Source organism: Zingiber officinale, chromosome 5A (genome assembly GCF_018446385.1).
Source record: "Zingiber officinale cultivar Zhangliang chromosome 5A, Zo_v1.1, whole genome shotgun sequence".
Classification (NCBI taxonomy): Eukaryota; Viridiplantae; Streptophyta; class Magnoliopsida; order Zingiberales; family Zingiberaceae; genus Zingiber; species Zingiber officinale.
In genome coordinates this window covers 9973379-10000000 of record NC_055994.1, presented here as the reverse complement: position 1 = coordinate 10000000, position 26622 = coordinate 9973379, and the positions used below count along the sequence as shown (strand labels likewise).

Below are 26622 nucleotides of genomic sequence, written 5' to 3'. Positions count from 1 at the left end.
ACTGTTTTATCGTCATGTGGTAAAGTTCTTTGGCTTGCCTAATGACATTGTAAGTGACATGGACACTCGGTTCACAGGGAGATTTTGGACGACCTTGTTCAATATGATGGGGATCGATCTAAAATTTTTTACAGCAAATCATCCGCAGACAGATGGATAAACCGAAAGAATCAACCATGTGCTTGAAGAATACTTGCGGTATTATGTGACAACAAGTCAAAAGAATTGGTTGGGGTTGCTGGACAGTGCACAATTCTACTACAATCTGTACAAGTCCTCAGCCACAGAAAAGAGTCCCTTCGAAATAGTATTAGGTGAACAGCCAACAACTCTTATGGACATAGCCAAGCAAAAGTCTAGAGGAAAGTGCCCTGCAACTTATAGATATGCAAGGGGAAAATAGGAGTTGTTTGAAGAAGCCCAACACAGTATAAGAAAAGCGGCTAGAAGGATGAAGAAGTATACTGACAAGAAACGAAGACCATTGGAATTCTCTATTGGGGACAAGGTATTACTGAAACTTACTCCTTAAATTTGGAAGAGAATAAGCAAGAATGCTCATCGAGGGCTAATTGCCAAGTATGACGGACCCTTCGAAATAGTGGAGAATGTTGGGAATGTGGCTTACAGGCTGAATTTGTCTGAAAGGCTAAAGGTACATCCTACATTCCATGTAAGTTTCTTGAAGAAGTATCATGCAGATGACATGGATCCATCAAGAAGTTGTGCCAAGAGAGCCCCGCCGGTTGTAAGGAAACAATTCAGCGAAGATGTTGCGGAGATCCTGAACCATAGAACATTTGGGATGAGCAAAAAGAATAGAAGAACAGAATTTTTGGTTCTTTGGAAGGGAAAACCCAAGTCAGAGGCTACATGGGAAAGAGATGTTACTCTATGGCAATTTGAAAAGCAGATTCAAGCATACTTACAGAAGCAATCGACGAGGGCGTCGACTTCTTCTGGTGGGGGTGGTTTGTTAGCCCCTTAAATCGATGGCATGGCTGGGCGCAAGGATTGGCTCGTTGCTGCTTGGATCCATCATAGTGGGCATGTGCGCAAGACATGCCAAGCAGCGGGTGGATTTGTGGCAGCGCGCGAGCGTTATCCAAGCACAAGTTGAGCGAGAGGTCGACTTGACGGTGACAAACAGATGCGAAGAGCGGACACGTGGAATCAGAGCATTTTGCCAAGTGTGGCTTGCAGAATTCGTGAGCCATGGCATGCAGCGGGTGCATGCAATGCAGCATGAAGAATGATGTAGCAAAGGGATCCATTCGGCTCAAGCCCATGAAACATAATCATGGGCCAAACACAAGGGTGCATGCTGACTTTTGACACCAGCATTTGACATGGCGCCAAGACAGTGACATGGGTCCCGTATAAAGTATTTTACGGGATAAATTGTACGCATTAAATTTCTTAGTGATGTATTCAAGGATTAAATCCGTTAATTAATTATGAAATGAGATTTTTGGCATATTTTCTAAAGAATAAAAAACTCGATGTGTAAAGTATTGAGGTTCATTCTAGAGATTATACGAGAGCAATCGAAGCCATTCAACCCGCGACTACTTTGCCCCCTTTTTCTGCGGCCTATAGATTTCGTTGTCGGGGTTTGATTCCATCGCGCTCGTCTCGATCTCCTCTCCGATGTAAGTTTCAACGATCCTCTTTCTCTGTCTCGACTCCCATGAAGGATTGCGGTTTTTTCGCCATGCTTTCGTCTGCGATCCCACCTGTCGACTTTTCGATCGCAATAGTGTCTGTTGCGATAGGCCTTTGTTGTCTTGTTTTGCCAGATTTCATTTATTTTGTTTATCTTCGTCAATTGGGGTTATTGTGCGAAGATTTACTCTTCCGAGGGTTAGTGGATTCGGGGATCGATTGGTTCTCCAATTGGCAGATCATTTGATACATATGTGCTAATTTGGTTTTCGCTTCCACGAAGTTCCAGATTCTGGGATCTGTAGCTAGCGATCACGATGAGTGAGGTATTCGATGGCTATGAGCGCCAGTACTGTGAGATCTCTGCGACTCTCTCCCGGAAGTGCACGTCAGCTTTACAACTCGATGGAGGTGCAATTCTTTCTCTCGTCTTTTTATTATATTTTTTGTTGTTGCCTCAACCCCGTGAATAGGTATTTATTAAGTATTCGATCCTATTGGCAGAGATAAAGAAGCAGAAAGCCTCAGAAATTAAATCTGGAATAGATGATGCTGAGAATCTCGTATGCTGTTTGATCATCTCTCCTTAGTTGATTTTCATTGAGATCATGTACTGAAATCTTGATTGTTTGGTCGATTTAGATTCGGAAGATGGATCTTGAAGCTAGGAGCTTGCAGCCAAGCATAAAAGCAGGACTGCTAGCCAAGCTTAGGGAATATAAATCCGACCTTAACAATTTAAAGAGCGAACTTAAAAGAATTACGAATCCTAATCCTAACCAGGCTGCAAGAGAAGAGTTGCTGGAATCAGGGATGGCTGACACATTAGCTGTAAGTAAAATCATTAATTTCTACAATGTCTTTTACAGCTTCATAAAACTCAAGATTTATACATCATTGTCCTTGATTCTTGTTATATTCAGAACACTAAAATAGAGAAAAAGGGGAAAATAAGTTTCTACTACCTTTTTTTGTTGATCTGTTACTTTTGGAGTGGGAAACAAGGTTCAAATTTGGTCCAATGCATACCAATTTTATACTTGGACTAGTACGTACCGTTTGCTTGACCTTTAACATTTTGTATGCAATGTTTACTCCAATGTCAAATGAGTGGTGTTGCATGTTCTCTCTAAATCAGTGAGTTAATTATGTCATACATTGAAGAGTATGAATCGAATAAGACAATAGCCTTTTTTTATTTAGTCTATTGGCTTGCATTGAGTAGATGAGTGCTGAGCTTATTATTCCAATGTGGCAATGCAACATATATATTATATATATTTCTATTTCTACTTTAGCATGCTTTGCACTCTCAACTATGCTTCCAGTGCATAATATGATTTTAATTTTCTGTTGCGTCATTGTAAAGCCTCTCATCCCTTTCCAAAATGTTCAGTCAACTCTCTACAATATACCTTTCTCTTGATTTTTGATTATTATATAATGTGAAGCTGTACAAGATAACATGTGAACAACTGTTCTCAAACTATAAGGAAAACCTGCAAGAAATTAACATAACAATTTGATCAAGCACAATTAAATTATATATAATAATCATGAACAATGCTTGTATTATATCATGAGGCATCCATACTATACTGAGATAAGTCAGTCTGTTACATTTGAAAAGTTTTAAAGCTACATAATGATTATATTTACCTAGTAAGTGTCTGAACTACTTATTAACTTAGCATGACAAATCAATAGAGTGCCTCTCTAAAGTTGTAACATAGGCTTGTTGAATCTTCAGAAAACTATTAATATCAAACTTTGACAATTATTGATCACAATTGCAATGATATTTAATTACCAGATATTGGAGCCATTTTCATGTATCATATGTATTAGGATTTGATTCCCAATAAATTATACCATACAGAGAAGGGAAAAGATTAGGTCAACTGGTGATAAAAATAAAAAGAGAAGTGAATGAGAAGGTGGGTCTTGCTAGGAAAATGAGATCATAGTTTCAAGACCTAGGCAATGAGAAGTAGCTTATGCTTGAAGATTAAAATTTGAAGACCTAATCTCTTTATTTTTACAGTTCATGGCCACTTCTTTATTTGCTCCTTTTTCTCTTCTTCTTCCCCTTCTCTATCCTTTATTCCTCTCTCCTTCCCTCCTCACCCACACCCCCTCCTCCTAAAGACTCTTTCTTTCCCTCGAGCAGCATTCACACCCACCAACTGTTATTCTCTTGCCTGCAAAAAGAATGGAACACTGGATCTCAAGTGGTCAGCCAGAAAATTGTGCTCTGGGCTGAGCAATAACTTGATTCACATGTTTGGCAAATATGGTTTATTCCAAGATGGAATTATCTATGGCCTTAAGATATTTTATGGTTTTTCATGATTATTTCATGTCTTTATGTTCTAAGAATGAGCCCTTTATCTTTATAAGGCTCATTTTTTTTTTAAAAAACTAATTAACATTTTCACGGTTGGAAATAGGGTTAATGGTGAAATAAGTGTGAGCATACTAGGCAGGGTTGTGATTGTTGGTAATATTCATTCTAAAAACTTGGGTAGTGGCCGCATTGGATTGGTAGTGTTGGTTGAATCAAAATGTATAATATTTTTTTTTTAAATTGGTAAAAATTTAAAAGTATATGTAAAGTAAATAATGTGTATTAGTTTGATATTTTAACAATTTGAAAGTAATGAGTTTATTATTTTAGTATTAAGTAAGTAAATATGTTAATTAATTTAATAGTTATTTACAATATTCTAATGTTAATATTTGGGATGATACCATTATTTAGAATATAACTGAACATTATTAGTAAGTAATGATAAAATTATTTGTAATTATTAGATATTATATTATTTAATTATTTCAATTAATCTTGTTATCATTTATAATTGCCTAATGTTAAATACTGGGGATAGTACCATTATTTCAAACATAACTGATTTTAATATTATCAATATTAGAAATAATAGTATTAATAATTGTTTGTAGGACTAATCTAATAATTCAATAATTTTTATTAATGGTATTATATTTTTATGTTAATATTAATTAAGTAAAAACTTTATATAATAATAATAGTTATTGTCCTTTGTTATTGTCTATTGGTAACAACAGTAGTAATAATTTGTTACCTATTAGTTTGTAGTTGTTATGGAATTGTGTATTACCTAATATAGTAATAGCATTTGATTCAGCATGTCAAACTTACCTTGTATAGTATGTTACACTCATTATTTTTTAAAATTTTAACTTTATAATATATTACACTTGGAATTTTTACCACATTACATACTATTATAATATCACTCAATTCATTCCTTACCTTCATGCTTCAAGTTCTTCAAGCATAAGCCACGATGCTCCTCCTTTCATGGATGAACTACATCATAAATCCATGAATTTCCTCTTTCACCCAAATCAAACCATATTGTAGTCTCTGAAAGCTTTGACAATCCACAGATCTTCTCAAGACTAGGTTCTTCTTCAACACCTACCAATTTTTGATCAACTTTGGTAAGTCTCTTTCTGTTCTTACACATTTCTACCGATTTCTATTGAGATACCAGTTATTAATGGCTGTTTTTTTTTTTCATCACTCTGGCATATTTCAGACACATATTTGAGATATCGACCAAAATTGGGCTGACACTTGCCAGTTTTGTTCTAACTCAGACGATTTGTATCTGGTTCGACATTCTTTTAGGGACAATGGGGCAGGGTAGGGAAATTAGGAAAAAGGAGGGGAGAGGTATACAAGATCATATTTTTTGAGCTATTGTGTAGGTTTAGAAACATTGAAATAGAAACAGATTTTTTTTGTTAGAAGCACTGATCTATGGCAGTCAATATATAAGGAAAATGTGAACGTGAAACATAATTTGTTGGAGTGTGTTAAATTGAATTTGACAGCTATGTGCAGGTTTGATATCACAAAATTTTCTGACTCTTACATGCATACATGATATATTTATTATTTTTACAAAAAGTTGCACTGATTCTTGGGAATTTTGAAAATCCTTACTATATTTAAATCACTTAAATACATATCAGAGTAGGATTTCTGCATGAAACATAGTTTTATGTCCTAGATTGTAGATTGACAAACATGTGTACTAGTATATTTTTTTCAATGGATTGCTATGCTTATGGGTTGTTGGACTGCAACAATATATGGATGTTTATACCTCTGCCTTCTTTTCTGTTACACTACAGGCTTCTGCTGATCAAAGGGGAAGGCTATTGGTGTCAACAGAGAGACTCAATCATTCTACTGATAGAGTAAAGGAGAGTAGAAGGACAATGTTGGAGACAGAAGAGCTTGGTGTTTCAATTCTTCAAGACTTACATCAACAGCGACAGTCTCTCTTACATGCACATGGCACGGTATGATTCTATAATAATTGTCTTTCCTGATGTTAACTTTGTTTGTCTTTTTATGTAATAATTAGCCACCGATAGTCAGGCTATTCAACAAATTTAATGCCTATTGCTGCCAACATCGTAAATTCATTCAAAATGAATCATTACTACATCCTTGAATATATATATTACCTGAAGTTATTCTTGCAAAATTATATTTAATTTTTCAGATCAAATTCATTGTGCTTCTCAGCTACCATCTCCATTTAAGTATGCTTATTTTTTTTTTTTTTTGTAAAAAACAACTATGTCCTATTAGATAATTGCAATTAGCTTTTGGCTCGATTTGGAATTCTTCAATGCATGCTGAACTACTATTCATTCAAAATACAAAGAATTTATTATTGACAGAAATCCTGCTTTTAGAACCTAATGTTACCCTTTCTAAACCCTATCAATTGGTGAAATGAATAAGCATTTGTAGTACTATTAAAGCTTCCAGCATATTGTCTTGCATTGTACATATTGTTTCAATTATGTTTTATGGCTCTGCATGTGCATATGCTTTGAAGTTTTCTAGTATGCTGTTGCACTACATCCAAAACTGGCCCTTATTCAGTGGCTAATATATAGGCTGTATATATAGTAAAGACGAATTAGAATCAAAGTAGAGTCCTATCGTGTTGTGAGCTTGCTATTGATTTTAGAAGAATTCTGTCCCCTACTCACTTGTATTATACACATTTTGTTTTATGTCATTTACTATATGCAACATGTATTTTTTCACTCATATTTATACAATTTTATCAATACAATTAATTGGAATGTTTTAATAATTATTGGCATTATAATGCATGTGCCACAGAATATGTTTTTTTTGCAAATGCCACTTCTTATGTTGGCCATGTACATTGCTACGTAAGATTCCAGCATATGGTTCTGCATTGAACCATTATTTGTAACATGGCTTAAAATCTCGAACCGTGCCGAGGTTTCGATCCCAAATTGGAACGATATGGTTTTGGTCATGTTGTGCCGATATGTTTTCGTTATTTTTTAAATATAAATATATTGATTAAAATAAAAAATTTAATTTAAATATTAAAATTTTAAATACAATTTTTTTTAAAAAAATATGAGATCACAACTGTTTTATATGATAAATAAATAAATAATTTGTTATATATTTTGAAATTAAAAAAATATATATACATATATTAAATTAATGGGATAGTTTTATTAGGATTTGATTAAGCTTCTTTAAATTATATATTTATAGATGAGAGTTGATTGAAATTATTACCCTTTAGTTTTAATATTAACCTAAGTTAATACTTAGATGTCTCGATTGCGCGCCTGCGGGCGTGAGCATCCTATCATGGCTCGCGGCGGCTGCAATGACCTGCAGAGGTTGCTTTGTGGTCATCATAGCAATGAGATCGTTACGGCCGCTGTGGGCTCCTGGCGGCCTCTGTAACCCCGCAGAATTCACCACATGACCGCGGAGTCACAAAGGTCACAGTGGGACCACGACGGCAAGAGATGCCGGTGTTGATAGAGATTTTGGCGCCTTGGCGGCTGGCGGAATGGTAAATTTCGCCCAGTGGCAAATAAAATTTTAAACCATGATTTCAAATATGTTTATAACTGACCCTGCATATGGATATGCCTTGAAGGTTTCTAATGTTATGTCAGATTACATGCAAACTTACCTCTATTCAGCGCTTAATGTATAGGAGTTGGAATCAAATTAATTAACAATCCAATCATGTTGTGTTTGTTACGTTTTGGCCTTTATATGCACTTTGTTTTATAGGAGATTACAATATGTCTTGTTATGCATATTTATGCATTTTATGAACACAATTAATCAATGTACATCATTCTGTACCTGAGTTTTGGTCTCTGGTCACAACAATAGTTATGGTATCATATGGTATTGACACTCAGCATCCTTTGGTACATTTCAAAGTTTTCTGAGATCAAAATTTCGATCTTGTAATCGATTTCCACTTGTTTACGCTTATAACAATTATAAACTTGATTGAACAAAAAATTTTGAGCAACAAATTATCAGAAATATAATAATATCTTCTAAATACTAAAATAATTTTCATGCATCAGATGGGTGCATTGGTTCTTTTAGCATTTAGAATGTTATACTTTTTCAAGATCCATATTAAATAGATAATGTGCTTAGTCTAGGACTGGAATTGACTTTTATACATTTAGAATTGCTAAACAAAGATACTATACATCATGGGTGTTCGTACAACCTATCCCAATCTGGCATGATTCATTTTTCACCCAGTTAATTGTCTCCTTTTTTCTTGAGAGTTGGGTTTAAGTGAGTTGGTTATTTTTGATCTGGCCCAATTACAAGTATGATTTTTTTTTTTATGTGTGCTCATTTACATAATGCAATTTTAAACAGACAAGGAATTTACTTATAAATCAAAATCTGAGTTAGCTCTGCTCAAGATTTATTTTATTGCAAAAGGGGCAAAATCCATTATGTTGTTTATGCATCATTATATTCATATTACATACATTGTCTTCAGTAGTTTTTATCAGATTCAAAGTTCTGATAACAAAAATTCTGTTGCACTTATGAGACTTGTGGATTATTGGATATGAAAAGTTGATGCATTCATTTTCATCAAAAAAGAAACGGTAAAAAAAATCTGACTAACATATTGAACATATCCTTGCAAGTTGATGCTGCATTTCAGCCAACATCTTTGTCTAAGCCTATTCATTTTCATGTTTAGCAGCCATTTCATTTTTGAGATTACTGCCTCAATTAGACTTAGGACACAAATTATGAAATTCTTCAGTTCATGCTGAACCACTACTTACTAGGCCAGGGGAGTAAAATTATGATTTTTTTCTGTTAAAAAAATTACTACTGCAACTAGATACCCTTTCTGAAATCACTAACAATGTGCAGAATGAGTAGACCCCCTTATATAAACCTAGTGGAACACGAGCAAGTCATTACTAGAGTACTACTAGAGCTTTCTGACATCTAGTTCTGCACATAGTTTGCGAAATTATAATTGGTATTAGTATCAGCCAATCTTAAAAATCAAGCACCAATCTTATTTGTCATGTATGATTGGCTTAATTAGAATGAGCTAAATATTTTTTTTAAAAAAATAAGCAATAACAAAAGAACATTAGGGAAATATGACTGAATTTATCAAGAAAATGGAGAATATATATAATTTTATTTAATTGAACACTTCACATAAATATTATTATATTTTGCAAGTATATTTAATTGATTGATAATCTTGTAGAGAGATTTTTTATTTTTTATTTTGTTAATTGTTCATCATGTAGTCACAAGTATTGCTTTGTAATATATATTTAGTTATATATTTTATTGCCTCCCCTCTCTTCTGTACAGTCAATTGATCAGTTATTCACTTTATATACTGTATCGATTGCTAAATATAATGACCACTTATTGTTTTACTTCACAGAATTAGGTTCCCAATTTCACTTGTTTCACCTCTATACATGCCTTTTAAAAACCTTTGTTCATTTTGGTGGATTTACATGAACCTTCTAGCACAAACTGACGTGAGAATAATCAGACGTGACTTGATCTTAAGTCTATGTACACTTTATGCTGAACTGCAGTAGAGGCTAGGTTCATTACCTTGTATTGGCACATGACAAGAAGTACTCAACTGATAGAAAACTATCATTAGAATCACCGAACTAAAAATTATTCACTGTGTTAGTCTCCAATACTCACGAGACTCAATGAAGTGAAAATGGGGATGTAGCTGAGAAAACTAAGGATTAGTTTTTTACAGGGAAGGGAATTAGCTAGTAACAAAGGTTTGGTGGAAATGGATAGGGAAAGCTTTCCATAGTTTATCATCCTTGGACAGAAGGAAGGAGATACAGAAAGTTTTATTTAAAATTTATTGTCTATAAAATAAAATTTTAATTATGTAGATTTATTAAGAAAATTTTGGATCTACAATTGGTCAAAATTTCCAGTCAATATTGTCAAGAGCAAAGCTTCCGCTTGATTTGGGCGGAAGCTTTATATGGAAATGGGCAAACTTTTTCACCAATCACATTTGGCTTTGATTGTATAGCTACATGGCGTCGACGATAACATCGGGAAGAGCAGAAAAATCCTCACGTCCATGTCTAGGAGGATGGACAGGAACAAGTGGATAATCGGCGGAATCATTGCAGCTTTGGTCTTCGCCATTCTGATAATATTGTATTTTAAGCTTGTTCATTGAATCCCAGGTATCTAGCTCATCCTTTTTCGTCAGTGCACTTGCCAAACTTATGTGAGAATTGGTAGTGTGTCGTCTGGTACGGATCTAATGTTTGTGATCTTTATCATTACTTGATTCTCTACTGTTTTGCTTGAACTAGTACATGCTTTGTCCTGTTATAGTCTCAATTTAAATAAGAGGCGTGTGCGATGTAGATGTGGCAAATTTGCCAATAAAATAAAAGGGTTCTTGTTCGAATTATTGCACCTTGCAAATTGCTTTCACTAAATGGGTATTTCTATATTTTATTATAAAAATAAAGTTATTTTGGTTCTCGTGGGATTGTGAATTGGTTGCAAAAGGAACAGTTAATTCTACAAAGTTTAATGAAAAACTGCATTTAATATTTAATGAAATTTTAGTAGCTGAATAAACTTGATTGATTTCCATTATCATTGTTTATGAAAAAAAAAGGTGAAACTAGCTAGTTCATTGACCATTACAATCTAATTAATTGGTGAGTTTAAAACTGCTTTCGACAATCGAATCCGTGACCACTAGATGGGCACACAGTGAGAATTTTATTGTTGCAGTGAGGCTACCTTTCAAACAAATGAACAAAAATATCGGCAATCATTGATGAGCTTAGGACCTCTAACACTTGGCTAAAATGTCGGTTACCAATGCGCTCTATTGTTCAAAGTTCTTTTCATTAATTTGCATTCAGTGAGCGGGAAGATTTGATTGAAGAAATTGAAGGTGGTTCCACCATTTAGGAAAAAAACAGCTCAACTGAGTCATCTGTGCGATTGGCTTGTCTTCTGTTGCAACACATTATCAGTATGCTTCAACACAGCTGGATAGTTTAACTAGGTAAAACTATATTAGGGTTCCTTCGACGAGGATTTAGAGAAGCTGCATCTTGCCATCTACTGCCAACGCCATGAACAACAGAGAGCATCTCCTTGCTGCAATGATGGTTTTGCAACTTGTCTTTGACTTCATAAATGGATGCTTATTGTTCTTGCCCATGCCAGAAGCAAGCAACCACCTGGAACCAGATTGCTGTTGCTTGGGAGTAACCCATAGATTTTTCTTGGCCACTTCAGGCTCAACTTTTAGACAGGCAACATGCACCTCTGTGATTTTAAACTGAGGGATGACCTTGCTACAAGATCTTCTTCCTTCCAAAGCTGAAAAATCTCCAATAGATTGGGAATTAATGTTTGATGCCTGATTGTATTCTTAGCCCCTCAACTGACAGGGCTTCGATCTTATCCATGGTCATTGGAGCAACATCCTCAAGTGATTCATTCTGAGAATCATCAGTCTCTACTTCTGGGTAGTGATTTTCCAACAAGTCATTCCTCCGCAAACAAAAAGAACAGTTTTTATGCTGAGATATAACCAAAATGGAATACTCGCAAACCTTTCACAATAACCTAGAGCAGTTGCTGAGTCCCTGGCTATTTGCTCCATTGTCTTCCCAGTTATATCATTTAGAGGCATTAGTTTGCTTGCTTGCCTTGATAATTTATTTAAACTTCACAAAGTTATTACCTAATTACTAAAACCTTATATTTTAAACTCATTTTAACCGCATTCTAATAATTATTGGATAGCTTTTATACGTTATAAGAATATTCACATCAGCTTTTCTAAATAAAATTTATCTTAAATTTTATATTTTATATAAAAAAAAATACTTATATTAGTTATCTTATCTATTTCTTAAATTTCGATTTTATCAATAGTATTTTTTTTAATATTAAAATATTATTTAATTTGAAGAGAGAAAATATTAAAAAATATATTAGATAATGAAAAATAAATATAATATATAGAGAAAAAATAATAAAAATAATAAAAGAGAGGAAAAAAAAAGATAATAAAAATTTTAGTATTTTGTTTACCCTTTAATATTGCGTGGTGGATTTGACTACAAGTTTAAACCGGGCCGGGCTCAGTCTGATGGGGCATGGCATAAAAGCGGGCCGAATCGGAGGGACAGCCCGGCTACTCATCCACGATCCGTTGACATGCGACCAGATCAACTCGGCTTCCCAGTCGTCTCTCTCTTTCCGACCCTAACCCTACCCTTCGTCGCGAGTCCTCGATCTCCAACTTTGATGCTTCGATCCGCCTAGTTGACTCCTCTCCCGCCCTTACTTCGATTCTCTCCGTCTGATCGATCACCGTTTGCGGATCGGAGTGGCGCGAAGAGGGCTTTTTCGCCAACTGCGATGCCGTCCTACGCGGATCTTGACCGTCAGATCGAGCATCTGAGGCAATGCAAGTTCTTGCCGGAGGCGGAGGTGAAGGCTCTCTGCGAGCAGGCCCGGGCGGTCCTCGTGGAGGAGTGGAATGTGCAGTCGGTGAAGTGCCCCGTCACAGTATGTGGGGACATCCACGGGCAGTTTTACGATCTCATCGAGCTGTTCCGAATTGGTGGCGAGGCACCCGATACGAATTACCTATTCATGGGGGACTATGTAGGTCAGTTTTGTTTGGACCGGAGACCGTCTACTTGGAAAAAGAGGCATTTTTGTCCTTCCTTGTTATTGAATTATTGATGACAGACTTTATGGATCAGTTCGAAACTGTTTTAAACTTTCATCTTTGGTATTTCCTGTTTCCTATAAATTTTGTTGCAGATCGTGGTTACTACTCCGTGGAAACTGTCTCACTTTTAGTTGCCTTGAAAGTTCGTTACAGAGATAGGATCACGATTCTTAGAGGAAATCATGAGAGCAGGCAAATAACACAAGTGTAAGTATCTGTCTTGAAAGTTCATCTGTCTCTACTGATATTTTAAGTTCATTATATTTTAGTTTGCATAGTCTATCTTAAATGTATGACATTTGTTTGTTGACCAGAAAAGTAATCCATTATTTTAGTTAAATATGATCTTGATGCCATCTTCAAGTTCTGCAACTTGAAGATAGCATCAAGATCACATTTATTTGATTATTTACTTGTTTCTCATGATTTGGTGCGTCTTATGTGATGCTCGCCCAGAATTTTCCATAGGTTCTTCCACCAAGGAACTTGATTCACTAATACCAGAAAGGTATACAATAATATAATTCTATCTTGAACATCTTGCATCTTGTTAATTCATGTTGATTTAAATTTTTTAAGGATGAAAGCAATGTTTAATGCATATGCATGCAAAATATGCTCAGGCCACTGGCAAACACATTGCAATGCATATGCGCTCTCTCTCTATATTTTTTTTGGTAAAAACTAACGTGAATTATGTAGAGAATAATGTATAACTTCGTATGTGAAATAAAAATGAATTTGCAATTACAACGTTTATATCAAATTAAACACAATCAATCAATCTAACCAAACTAAACATTTTTCATTTTATAATTAAATTAGTTATCTTAGCTATATTTCTGCATGATTTTTTTAATGAATTTAAGCAATTGATATTACCAAATCACATAACCTTAATAATGCATGTTATCCAATGAATGCATTCCAAATAAATAAAAGTTTGCACTTTGACCTAATCAATGCATTGATTATATTTCCAGTTTGTCTATTTAGAGAAACTTATTTAGTCAAATCTTATGTCAACTTGAACATTACTTAGAATTTAACAAAATAGAGTTCAATTGAATTTTATAATCTTTGTGCAGCTATAAATGAACACTGTGGTTCCTTGCTGCATATGTGGTCACATGAACAGCTTGATGTTATATTTAAAAAACAATCGATAAAAGAGAGTGACAATATAATAATTATTGGATATAAATGAAACTTTTAGACACTGTAAAGGAGGGTTAACCAAGTGCCAAGTTATTACCATGGTTTATACTTTATAATGTTTGGAATTGTTCTGAAATGTTACCTAATTGAGACAGCTATAGATAGTGGAACCACTGAGATGTCATCTCTGGAGCTCCTTTTCTTCCTCTTCAGAACAATAGCACCACTGAGACAATTCAAGAGAGAAGGCCGAATTCTTCTCCTTCTTCCTCTTAGGCACCAATGGAACAATAATAAGTCTCCTTCCTCTTCTTTTTCAGTTCTCTCCCTTCTTCCTTGTTTGCATCTTCCACTTCATTCCCTTCCTTTTGATTGGTGCCAACCAGTCACCTTGTACCAACCAACACATGCTATGTTGGTCGGTAATGGAACATCTCATTCTCAGGCATTGAAACCCTAGAATTAAGGATACTGTATACCTTGGTAATTATCTCAAAGTAGCAGTTACCATTGCTTATCACGTGTACAAGAAAGATATGAAGAATAATGGATTTATTAGTGGAACATTGCCAATTATTTACCTACAATTTTATTATCTATATTTTGTCCTTTTTGTGTTATATCCATACTAAAATTTACATTTTATTGTTATAGGAACCTGCAACAAACAAGAGATTAATCTTGTTTGTCCTTTATTGATTGAATAAGCCTGTCTATCTCTTCCTTATTTATCAAAATTTCTGTTTTTTTTGTGTGTTAATCCAACACAAATCTTTATTTGATTTACTAGTTATTTTATTCGTTTTATCGCCAATCTATTCATATTTGAACAAATATAATTGATTTGATCATAGATAAAGAAATCTCTTTATCATGACCTTATCCTTTTTATTGGATTGGATTTTCACTCAAGTCAAATGACTTGTTTGTATTGCTGAGTTATTGACATAGAAGATTTTTTCCCCCTTAACTTGAGTTAAATGAAAAAAATGGTTGGTCTGTTGGAATTTTGACATTTCTCATAGGAATTTGTTTTTTTTACTATTATCTATACATTTTTTTTTCCTAATTGATCTTGCATCTGTAGCTGTATATGCAAATGAAGTCGCCTGATCCCAAATTTTGGCATAGATGTTTCTGATGCATAAACATACATGCGAGGGCAAGTACCAACGTTGACAGCAAAGCATGAACATAAGAATTTTTAATCAGTTCATTGGTCCTCCCTGTTACTGTTTTTTTATTTTCGTCATATATAATTTTGTAAAGCATACTTCTATCCTTGTAAAGTTTTCTAGCTATAATTGTCAAATTTCTTTAATTATTTTAATACGTAAATCATTAACTATCTAAATATGTAAAATATTTGCACTCACATGCTGAATGATATAAGTAGAAAATAAATAAAAGTTCATGTTAACAAAACTTGCCCACGTCGTCTTTAATTTTTGCCAAAATCATGTTTTTAGGAACATATGGTATAGGTAGTGTTTTCTTAAGTTAGCTATTTTGACTTTGACTGGTTTTCTAAACAGATTGGATATTTTTAGTATAGGTTTCATGATTTGTTAAGGTATATGACAGGGTTTTGGTGGCCTCATTTATTTGCCTCTGCATCAGTTTAGACAATAGTAAATTCAAGGATTTTAGGCTCAAGGAGATGCTAGCTTTAATGTTAGAAATAGTGATAAATTTCTTTTAATTATTTTAATATGTAAAATGTTTGCTCTGATTGTTGTAGTTAATTCAAGGTTTGTCTGGCTCACGTACATGACTCAAAGTGCAGTTCCTTTCCAAATTTATGTAGTTAACAGCTTGTGATCTTGATGTTTGCCATAATGTCTGATTGTTTGGAAGAATTGATAGTGTTTACTTCTATCAAAGAAGCAAATTATCTGTTCTCATAGCATTACATTAAGCAGATCCATTCTGAGTTGATTGTTTTACACTGATTATGTTTTCTGAACTTCATTTATGGTTTGGTATAAGAGTGTATACATTATCCAATTTTAACATATTCTGAGTTATAACTATTTCGCAAACATGAGATTACTATTACTATCGGCTAAATGATTCATTACAGCAGGATTTTTGCTCACACTGATTATTAGGACCATGACAGGCTTATGGTTGATTCAGTTTCACGTAATATGGTTGTTGGTTTGTAGTACTTTTATACATCCATTTTCTGCTAAGCATGTTACATAACTTTGGTGCAACTGAACCTTGTGATCCACTTTTTTATTTGATGACATGATCCAATTGTTTTAGATTCAGAAAAACGGTTTTACTGCTATGACATATACACTATACATAAGTCATTCTACTTTGTTGATTGATATGTACATACTGTGCTGTGGTAAGGTTTGTCTCGGAGAATAAAATAAAGGTTGACTACATTCAGTTGAGATGACTAATTGAATGCCGATTTTGGGAACTGCAAAGATGATAATCTTTCACCTGTATGAACCAATGTCAGAAATGATTTGAGGTTGAAAATGGTATTCCTTTGTTCATAGTACCTTAATCACCTGAAATTTTCTCCAGATAAACCCAGTCTCCTATGTATATCGTCTGGCTGTTTGCTGATAAGATCATATAAAAGTGATAAATTTTTGTTAAACAGATAAGATGATGGTCTATTTCCCATAACTTTAAGGCCATAATCTCATATTACTTAATACTAACAAAACCAAGCCTCTCTGAAAAAAATCTCTTTACACTTTATCTCAACGAGATTTTCTCTTTTGTCTAGATTAACTTCACTTTTATCTCAACTAACTTCACTTTTTATCTCAAGCTTATCCTTTATCCTCAACGCCCTTTATCCCATCCAATGCTAGTCTCTATCTCCATCTTATTCCTTATCCTTGACACACTACCTCATTAACTACAATTTTATACCTTAATCTCATCCTTTATCCTCAACATTCTTATCTTATCTTAGCTTCACTCTTTATCTTATCCTTTGTCTTCTAGAGTCGCTATTCTTTGTTTAGTTTAATTTCAATAATATCTTCTCATTTCTTCTCTAATGCAATGAATACATACAAAACACTATCCAAGTCCAACTAGGTTAAACTCTGACTATGTTTAATAAACATTTGGATCTATAGTGAATGTAATTTTTCTAGAACTTAATTTAAGAATATCTCTATTTTTAGCATAATGACAGGATTAATCCATTAAACCAACTCCAAAATAGTTGGGAAACCTGGCTTCTTGTTATTTGAGTTTGTAGCATCCATGCAGCTACTACAAATGATTTTCATTATGACTATCAGCTTTGGTTTCAGGTATGGATTTTATGATGAATGCTTAAGAAAGTATGGAAATGCAAATGTGTGGAAGTACTTTACTGATCTATTTGATTACTTACCCCTTACAGCTCTTATAGAGAATCAGGTTTGGTTCCTTCTCTAGTATGCTCTAAATCCTTTTTTGCTCCAACTTATTGATGTTCAGTTTATGATAAGTTGTTTTCTGTTTTAGATATTCTGTTTGCATGGTGGTCTCTCCCCATCCCTGGACACATTAGATAATATCCGCGTTCTCAATCGCATTCAGGAGGTAAGCATACATTGGCCATTAACAGTATGGCTTGTCCATTCTATGACTGCTGTCAAAGGAAATTACAATCTCTGCCAAAAGTTTGGCTTGGTTTGTAGACAGAGGCTAAATTCGAATAGCATCTCCACAATCTGTAGTGTATAGTCATCATTGTCGTTGTCATTTACATCAAGCTTTATAAGTCTATCCTATTTGGGGTCAGTTTCATGGCTCTTATCCTCTATTGAATTCTATGCTAAGCTATATTTTTTGTAGTATTCTTATCAATTGTCATTCCCATTGCATTTATTTGAGGATTCTTCTATATATTCATACCAGAAATACCATAGTTTAACATTCCAACCTATTTTGATCAACATGAGGGGAAAGCATTCTGTCCATATGCTGAAAACACAACCGGCTGACATGACCTCAGGTATTGCTCCTATCAGACAATACATTGCTTGATGTCAGCCCATATAAAGTGAGACACATATAAACTATATGCAACCATTTTATGCATTATAAACCCAAATTATAGCTAATTAAGGTCCATTTCAAATAATTTCTCAAAATATGCAATTTGGGTTCACTAAGGACTTGGATCTCACAATAACTATATAATTATATAGTATAACGATACAATATAAGTATGCAACTACATATATAAATCTTACTCTACATAATTAATAACCTTCTAAGTTATAAAAGCTCATCTAAAACTTTTCAAAGTTCATCAACTCATGGTCTTTCTGCTTATACATCATATGATAATCAATCACATCAAAGCTTTCAGACCTAGTAGTATCCATAGTGTAACCAGGTTCGTTCCAATGTCAGTTGTCCTTGGCAATTTGATATTAACCATTTCAATAATGGAAAATATGAGGCCAATCTTGCTTTGATGGTACAAGAACTAATACTCGTCTATTGTAAAGCACTTATTCTGGTATTATTAGATTAGTAAAAACACATTAGCAAAGATGCTTTATTAATCATGATTTTCAATATCTGTATCAGTATCCATGTCCCAAAAATTTAAGTATGAAAGGAGCAAAATTAGTTTGTTCAATGAATGAGATAAGAAAAGCTATTAAAAAAACTTGAGAATGATGCATTTTATTCATTTACTTCCAAATGTGGGATGTGATTCTTGTCCTTGCTCTGCAGTAGGAGTCTTGGTCTTGTATTTTTTTTTCAGTGGTCAGAATTGTTCATGTTTTTGAAATTTTTTTACATTTTGATTTTTTTTTTGTTTCCATATTCATTGAAAATCAGCGAGAATATTGCTATAAAAACTCGTTATGGTCCATAATTCTCATTTTTTTTTCTTTCGATGATTTCACGAATAGCATTGTTACTGTGTAATCATTAAATTTGTTTACATATGGTACCTTTTGTCTGCTCTATAGGTTCCACATGAAGGTCCTATGTGTGATCTTCTCTGGTCTGATCCAGATGATAGATGTGGCTGGGGCATATCACCAAGGGGAGCAGGATACACATTTGGGCAGGACATTGCCCAACAATTTAACAATACAAATGGACTCACAATGGTGGCCAGAGCCCACCAACTTGTCATGGAAGGCTATAATTGGTGCCAGGTGAGTAAAAATTCTTGTCTTGCCTGTGTTTTAGAGGGAACAGTACTTAGTACATCAATGGCAAACTTAGTGATGACTTCTAGGAAAGTTAGCTACCTATCAGGAAATTGAAACTTATAGACTTACCATATAAAATAATTAGATAACTTCAAAATTATGGAATCTGGTTTTCTGGATGGCAACACATTTATTATTTGTTTCTCGATCAATAATCAACCAAGTTACTACGGATCTCTATCTACTTGCATTCTGGGTGGGTGATGATTGATTCTGGAATTAAGAATCATGATCATCATTTTTTTAGCATAGATTGGAAAATGGTAAGATTTGCCAAAACCTTCAGAAATTATGGATATAATAATTCATAGGATATTCTATCAATTTTTTAGACACATGTTGATCAATTAACTGAAAAGCCTTGTGCAGGTTATTTTCATGGATATATTATTACATGTTGGTTTTGCTGATAACAAAGCAAGTTGGAAAAGTAATTTTCATAAGCATATGATATTTACAGAAACAATCAGCTTCTGTAAATTGTGACAAATGTTTTTCTTAGTTCTGGAACAATTGACATAGCAATGACAGAACTTTCCATAGAAACATATCACACGATAGAAATAGTTCATTCAGTAAATAGTAAAGAGTGATAAATTCTTATTTCTGAAGATAACTGAGTTGGCTACAGAAGCATATGACATAAAAATAATAATTTCTACAAATGAAAAAACAACAAAAATGTTGCAAGAGAAAGAAGTATATAATAGAGGCAGTTTATTAGCTTTTGCAATCAACAAAATGTGTTTATTCCTTTAAGAAACTAATAAAACTTGCTTTAATTGTTTGCTTGCGCTTCTCAGGAGAGGAACTTATGTGACTCAGCTTGATTGTTTTTTGGATGAATATTATTTATCTAATTCCAAATTGTGGAATCAAATATTTCTAAATACTTGCAACCTTGTAAATAATCATGAAAAATCACTTAGCGATCAAAACAAGGCTTCCACATCACTCAGAAATTTAAATTCAAGATTTCCTAATTGGATTTACTTCTAGGCGCTTAAGTGGACACTAAAATAGATTAAAATTGGAATTTTTGGAATTAACAAAACTTGCCATGCTTGGGACAAATATGGGATAAAATCCTTGTTTATGGAAGAACATTGTTTGGATTAAAAAATATTACTGTAGTTGGCAAGAATATTGTATTCTCATTATTCTCTAGCTCTGAGTTTTTTTCTGTATTATTAAAGGGGCGACCATGCACGAAGCCCCTACCAATGCGGGTCCGGGGGAAGGGTTTAGTGTATTATTAACAATACATTTTTTATATTCCATTTTTAATCATTTTTAACTTACAATTCTTAGTTTCTGAAGCTTGTCTCCACGATTCAAGCTCTGAGTTTAATCTGTCGACACTCTCATCTACAAATAGTTTGTTACCCTCGTAGTAGCACTATGTCCCTATTGCCAATAGGATTTGATTCTTTGACTCTTCAGCTAAGCCATGTAACCATGATGGAGATGAACATGTCGGCATGGACACTTGGACATTCCTGTTAACCAAGTTAGATACTTAAATCCATACTATTGTTTGATACTCATACCCAGGTATTTTTATTATCTTAAGTTATTGGAATTTACAATTATGGCAAACAATGTATTTTTGGAAAGAAATATCTATCTTGTTGCTCGCACAACAAGGGATAGTATTTGAAATATGTCCACACGGTACCTCTGCTTATTTGGAAACAAATATAAGCATCAAAGACAAACTTGGCTTGGACAGAAATGATTGAGTTGGAAATCATTCATAAGGAAAGCTGAGTCAAATCTCAATTATATGGAAAGAACTGATTCAATTATTTCAGTAATTAATGAAATGATAAAACAACAACAACAACCAAGCCTTATCCCACTAGGTGGGATTGACTATATAGATCTTTTTACGCCATTGAGCTCTATCTCCTACTGGATCATCATCTATATTTAAATAAATTTTATCTTGTTTTATTATTGCTAACAAATCGTTTTTGGTTTTCCTCTTTCCTCGTTACTTGGGATGAAGAAAACCTTACTTGGGATCACCGTTAAGATTGGGAAGTGTACATATCAAAGGTTATGCAAATGAAAATTTTCAATCTATTTGATCAAATTTTGAAAACTTGTGAAATGGTGGTTGGAGAGTGTTGCTTTTGTACTTGAATTCTTCAAAACATAACACAAGAGGGTGTGCATAGAATTCAGTCTGCATATTCTATTTTTCTTATTGCTCCCATGTCGAAACCCAGTGCTGTAGCCAAGTCATTTTGTTGTTTCATAGAAGCTACTGGGCTCCACCACTGAAGCACCCAAAAGATTATAGAAGCTGTTCTTTGCTGCCATCTTGTATGAAAGTTATAAGCAAATGTTGGATGTGTTTGTGTTCTGATTCTGGTAGTATGATAGGAACTCCCCTTGTTTGTAAATACTAATTAACCTATATACAACCTTGACTGTGGACATATGATGTACAGTTCATTAGATTCGAGTTTGAATGTACTTGAAAGAGGACATAGGCCATGCTAAGGCATAGCATAGCTCTGATACAAGTAGTTAGTTTTATGATATTGTTTGGCTAGCAACTGTAATTATGAGATACTCCCCTGTTAGTAGATTCTTAGAAACACAACGATCACCTACATGTCCTTAAAGAAATAAAAACAATAGAACACTGAATATTGAAAAAAAAAAAACAGAAAAACTAGATCTAACAGGAGCACAAGTTGTCTAAGTCCACATTGCCATGGAAGAGGTTATGTCATCGTTAAATGTCCAGTTGAACATAATTGTTCTCCTACCACATTATCTCAGTTCCAAAGTTTCATTAGGCTTACTATTCTTTTGTTTTTAATTTGGTTTTGATGCAGGGTAATAATGTTGTCACAGTATTTAGTGCACCGAACTACTGTTACCGCTGTGGTAATACAGCAGCTATAATGGAGATCGGGGAGAACATGGAACAAAATTTCCTTCAGTTTGATCCAGCCCCACGGCAAATTGAGCCTGAAACTACTCGGAAAACTCCAGACTACTTCTTGTGATGTTGATAATTCTCACCAGCACTGCTTTATCTTCCACAAGCTTGTCCAGTAGACATGTTGTAGAAAGAGTTTTAGTAATCGGGGAGGCCACCATCTTTTCTTCGGACTCTGGGCAATGGCAGTCGCTGGTTCTACTGCTGTTGTTAATTTCACGAGATGTTTCACTGCGCATCTGGTTCTATTTGGAGTGATGAAGCATCAAGGAGCATCTGATTCTCTTCAGTTCATACACACATTTCTGTCTCAGAAAGCACAATCTCTCATTGCTTGCATATGTTTGATTATATTTGATTTATCTTTGCTCTTTGTTGGTTTGGCGTATCGTATAATACAACTATATTTCTTTGCAAAGAATACTAATCGCTGTAAGCGGCTAAATTTAAGTGACGACATGTTTGAGACACTCCCTTGTGCTTAATTGAGTCTGGGCTTTTCCTGGGTTACAACTTAGAACATGCAAATCCTAACCCTATTGATCTATCAGTAGATGATTAGTCTAAAGTTATGATTGTTAAGTGTGAATTATCTCTATGGATCCTCGCTCATGCACTTGTCAATTTTGATTCCTATTGAGCTCTCTTTCAATGGCATGGGGTAGTCGTGAGGGACCGTTAATATGGTGGTACCACATATCAAGGGCACTGATTTTAAATTTAGAGGGGTGATTTTCAAAAATTTCAAATATTAGTATAGGTCAATTTTCACAATCTAAAAATCTAAATGTTAAATTTGAGGAGTTGAAAATGAACTTAATTTCACCTTAGTCCTGAGTTCTAGTTGAAACAATGATCCGTTGATTTTTAGAACTTATCTATGACTCTAAGTTAAAAAATTATTTGGGATCTCACTTCCTCATAATATTTTACATTCCTACATATAAGACCTATATTCCGATCTAAATAATCATTAAAACTAACAACCTAATAAAATAAAGTTTATATTTTACAACTTTCCTTCCTTTCTTCAATTAATGAAATAGAAAAGAAGAAAGAAACAACTTATTCCTCCTCTTGTTGTTGTTGTTAGACAAGGTTGGAAAAGATCTGCTTGTAAAGATTGCTCGTTGGAAAAAAATAAAAGAAAGATCGTTGCTTTTAAGAAAAATAGAAAAGAGAAGATAATTCGTTAGAAATCTCGACTATCTTTGATGAGCTCGGCAACGACACAAAAAGAGCAAAGCAAAGTAAAATAGGGATATTCTTGTAGTGCCAACAAAACCCTAGAAAACATGAGAAAAGAAAAAAGAGGGCAATAGTTGATGCTGCGTTTCTTGCTTGCTGGAGATGAGAAAGGGGAAGAAAAGAAAGCTCTTGTACTTGAAAAGTCGAGAGGAAAAAAACTACAAGTTTACATTGGTTGGAGAAGAGAAGGAGAAGGAAATGGAGAAGAAGAGAAAGGGAAAACTAAAAGAGAGATATGAGCAAAGACACGATGATGACGTATGACACGGCGGGAGCTATTGTGAGTAGGGAGAAAAGGAAGAGAAAAATTAAAGAGAGAGTTTTCTCAAAAAGACCATAATTCATTTTAAACATATCGAACTTGTTTAAACTTTAAATTTAGTTTGATAATAACTTGACAAAATTCAACTCCAAATCAAATCTCAGTTTAAACTAGCATAATTATTATCTTTGCACCTACCTATTGAATTTAGTTCCCCTATTAAGTTTTAATTTCTCGCCCTCACATTGTGTTCTATATTTAATTTATCTATTTATTATTATACATTTTATTTTTAAAATTCAATATTTAACATTCTAACTCGTGATATTTCCTCATAAAAGTAATACCAATGGATAGCTTAGGTCGGGGTTTTTCCAAATATGTGATCAATTTTGATGTTTAGCGATGAACAACGATGAATCGACTGGTCAAAATAGTGGTGAGGACTTTTTCACATATATATACTATTAATTAAAAAAAAATCAGAGGGGGAAGTGGCACCCCTCCTCACAACGTGGGTATGCCCCTGCTCAAGGGTGTAGGGGGAATAAAAGGCAATCCATATTACAAAATTATACTCTTCTCTCCCTTAAAGGGTTAAAAGTTGAATTAAACTTGAATATATGAAGCATAGTAAATATTTGATGTACATGAACTAAGATGATACATTAGAGTAAAAGGTGATATTGTTCACCCCATGCGACCCAATATCTTTAGCCCTACGACAAGATATAGATAGGTAAATCACAGCTGACATTTTACCCTAGCGTAGCAACTTTTTGTATGGGGAAGGTCAGACACCCAATGAGATATTTTGTACTCGTTGGAATTGAATCTAAAACCTATTAGAGCAAATACTTATGTAAATATTAACTACGCCAACTCGTGAGGGCTGAACCAAGGTAATACATGAAATTTGAATTTATGTACCTAAATATAATAAATTTATATATATCAAATTAATGATGTGTGATTTAGAGATTTCTATTAGCTAATATAAATAGTCATGTAAATGGAAAGTTGCAAGATAAATCATTTTTTCAATACAAAGTCATTTTTAAAATATAAATCTTTATATAACTCATCTTCTCTTCCTAAAAAGCTATTTGAGAGTCCATCACCTTCCAATAATAAGAGAATAACAATGTAATATGATGATATAAGAGGATCCAAAAAATTTTATTATATTTTAGTAATTTTTATTTTTTGGTAATTTCATATTTTTTTGGCATTTTAAGTATTTTGATAATTTCTATTTCTTATATTTTTATATTTGGAGTCCATTTAAACATTTTAGAATTGTGAGTGTGTTAATAAATTTTCCTTTCTTTTAATTTTTTTTTCTTTACAAGATAGGAATTGGAATCTATATGCTAGGATTTTTTTTTTCTTTTCTTTGACTCTCAGTGTCTAGAGTCTATATGTGTGTTTAACTGGTTGAAAGATAATTCTAGGTTATTAAATAAAATATTCTCTTTTTTAGAAAAATTTGGAGAATGACAATTTTCTCTTTTTTCCTTTTTCTCAAATTTCGCCTTCTTGTCAACCCACAGGATAATCATTACCCTACCCGGTGTTAATTGATATCAGAGTTAGTAGGTTCCAATTGAGAAAGTCGAGCATATCATATCCAATGGAAGGTCATTGTGGCTATGATCATGGTCGTGCCAGGCAAGTTCTGGTTAAGGAAACCTCGCACCATGATTGTAACACCAAATATGAGATTGAGGATTTATAGAGACAAATCATATATTTAACCCAACATATAATGGTGGCGATGCGAAAGTTGGAAGATCATAAGATCTTATATCGTGACTCTAAGTCTACCTTCAAGAATCCTAATCGCTAGTAGGCAACATACCAAAAATGTCGTGGTAGGAAGGAGCCTTAAAGAGACCTCGGTTTTCGGATTAATCTACCCGTATTTTCTAGTACGTTACTAGTATAGGGTTTTATTGATTGGATCAACGAAGTAGAGAAGATTTTTTTATTATGAGAAAGTTCCCAATCATCTAAAAGTAAAATTGGTTGCTTTCAAACTCAGAGATTTAGCATCAACATGGTGGGAGCACTTATAATGCTCACAAGACTGACAAAGCAAGGCCAAGATCAGAGCCACTATAACAAAGCCAAGATCAAGGTTATTGGTGTGGGTGGTGGAGGCTCCAACGCGATCTAATAGAATGATTGAGAGTCTGTGGAAAAGAGAAATGAGAGGTGTTAGGAAAAAATCTCTCTATATTATTCTTAATATGTTTACATGTAGGTATTTATATATATAAGGAGAGAAAAGAAAAACCAATCTCAATCCCTACAGTCAAGGGAATACAATCAAGATCAATCTCAATCCCAATAATCAAGGGAATCTAAATCAATCATAATCCATACAATCAAGGGAATCTTCAGAAGTATTCAACACTCCCCCTTAAGCTGGAGAATATAGATCATATGCACTAAGCTTGTTATATATGTAGTCAATTCAGAGACATCTCAGTGACTTAGTGAATATATCTGCTAGTTGATCATGTGAATTGACAAAGCTAGTAAATATTTCTCCAGATATGACTTTCTCTCTGACAAAGTGATAGTCAACTTCAATATGCTTTAACTTCTCATGAAAAACTGGGTTCAAGGCGATATGCATGACAACCTGGTTGTCATATATAAGTGATACTTGTGTAACCTATCCAAACCTTAGTTCATGAAGCAACTATTTTAGCCATATAAGCTTTTGACTGGCTATGACCATAGCTCGATATTCTACCTCTGCACTACATCTTGCCACAATATTCTACTTTTTGCTTTTCCAAGAAACAAGCTTATCTCCGACAAATATACAAAATCCAGAAGTGGATCTTATATCAATTAGAGATCCTGCCCAATCTGCATCAGAAAATTCTACAGCTCGAGTATGTCCTTTGTGTTGGTGCAAGTTGCACCAGAATCAAACCTAAGTTTTGATGTTGTCAAAGGTTC

At 34.0% G+C, this 26622-nt stretch overlaps 2 protein-coding genes across 3 annotated transcripts; both read left to right on the top strand.

Moving 5' to 3' along the window:
* The first annotated feature begins 1492 nt into the window (after positions 1 to 1492).
* LOC121980031 (vesicle transport v-SNARE 11-like) lies at positions 1493 to 10508 on the top strand. 2 transcript variants are annotated; one of them, XM_042532003.1, is made up of 6 exons: positions 1493 to 1652; positions 1955 to 2076; positions 2170 to 2228; positions 2308 to 2496; positions 5851 to 6021; positions 10116 to 10508. In XM_042532003.1, exons 2-6 carry the CDS (start codon positions 1983 to 1985, stop codon positions 10266 to 10268), a joined length of 666 nt encoding a protein of 221 aa, XP_042387937.1. In that variant the 5' UTR covers positions 1493 to 1652; positions 1955 to 1982; the 3' UTR covers positions 10269 to 10508. The 2 variants fall into 2 exon arrangements, with proteins under 2 accessions (XP_042387937.1, XP_042387938.1); XM_042532004.1 differs by having other exon boundaries at positions 1499 to 1652; positions 1949 to 2076.
* Positions 10509 to 12289: 1781 nt separating this feature from the next.
* On the top strand, positions 12290 to 22606 carry LOC121980028 (serine/threonine-protein phosphatase PP2A-1 catalytic subunit-like). Its single transcript, XM_042531999.1, has 6 exons — positions 12290 to 12743; positions 12902 to 13016; positions 17264 to 17372; positions 17460 to 17537; positions 18929 to 19120; positions 22030 to 22606. The coding sequence occupies exons 1-6, from the start codon at positions 12491 to 12493 to the stop codon at positions 22201 to 22203; spliced, it is 921 nt and encodes a 306-aa protein (XP_042387933.1). The 5' UTR covers positions 12290 to 12490; the 3' UTR covers positions 22204 to 22606.
* Positions 22607 to 26622: the final 4016 nt, after the last annotated feature.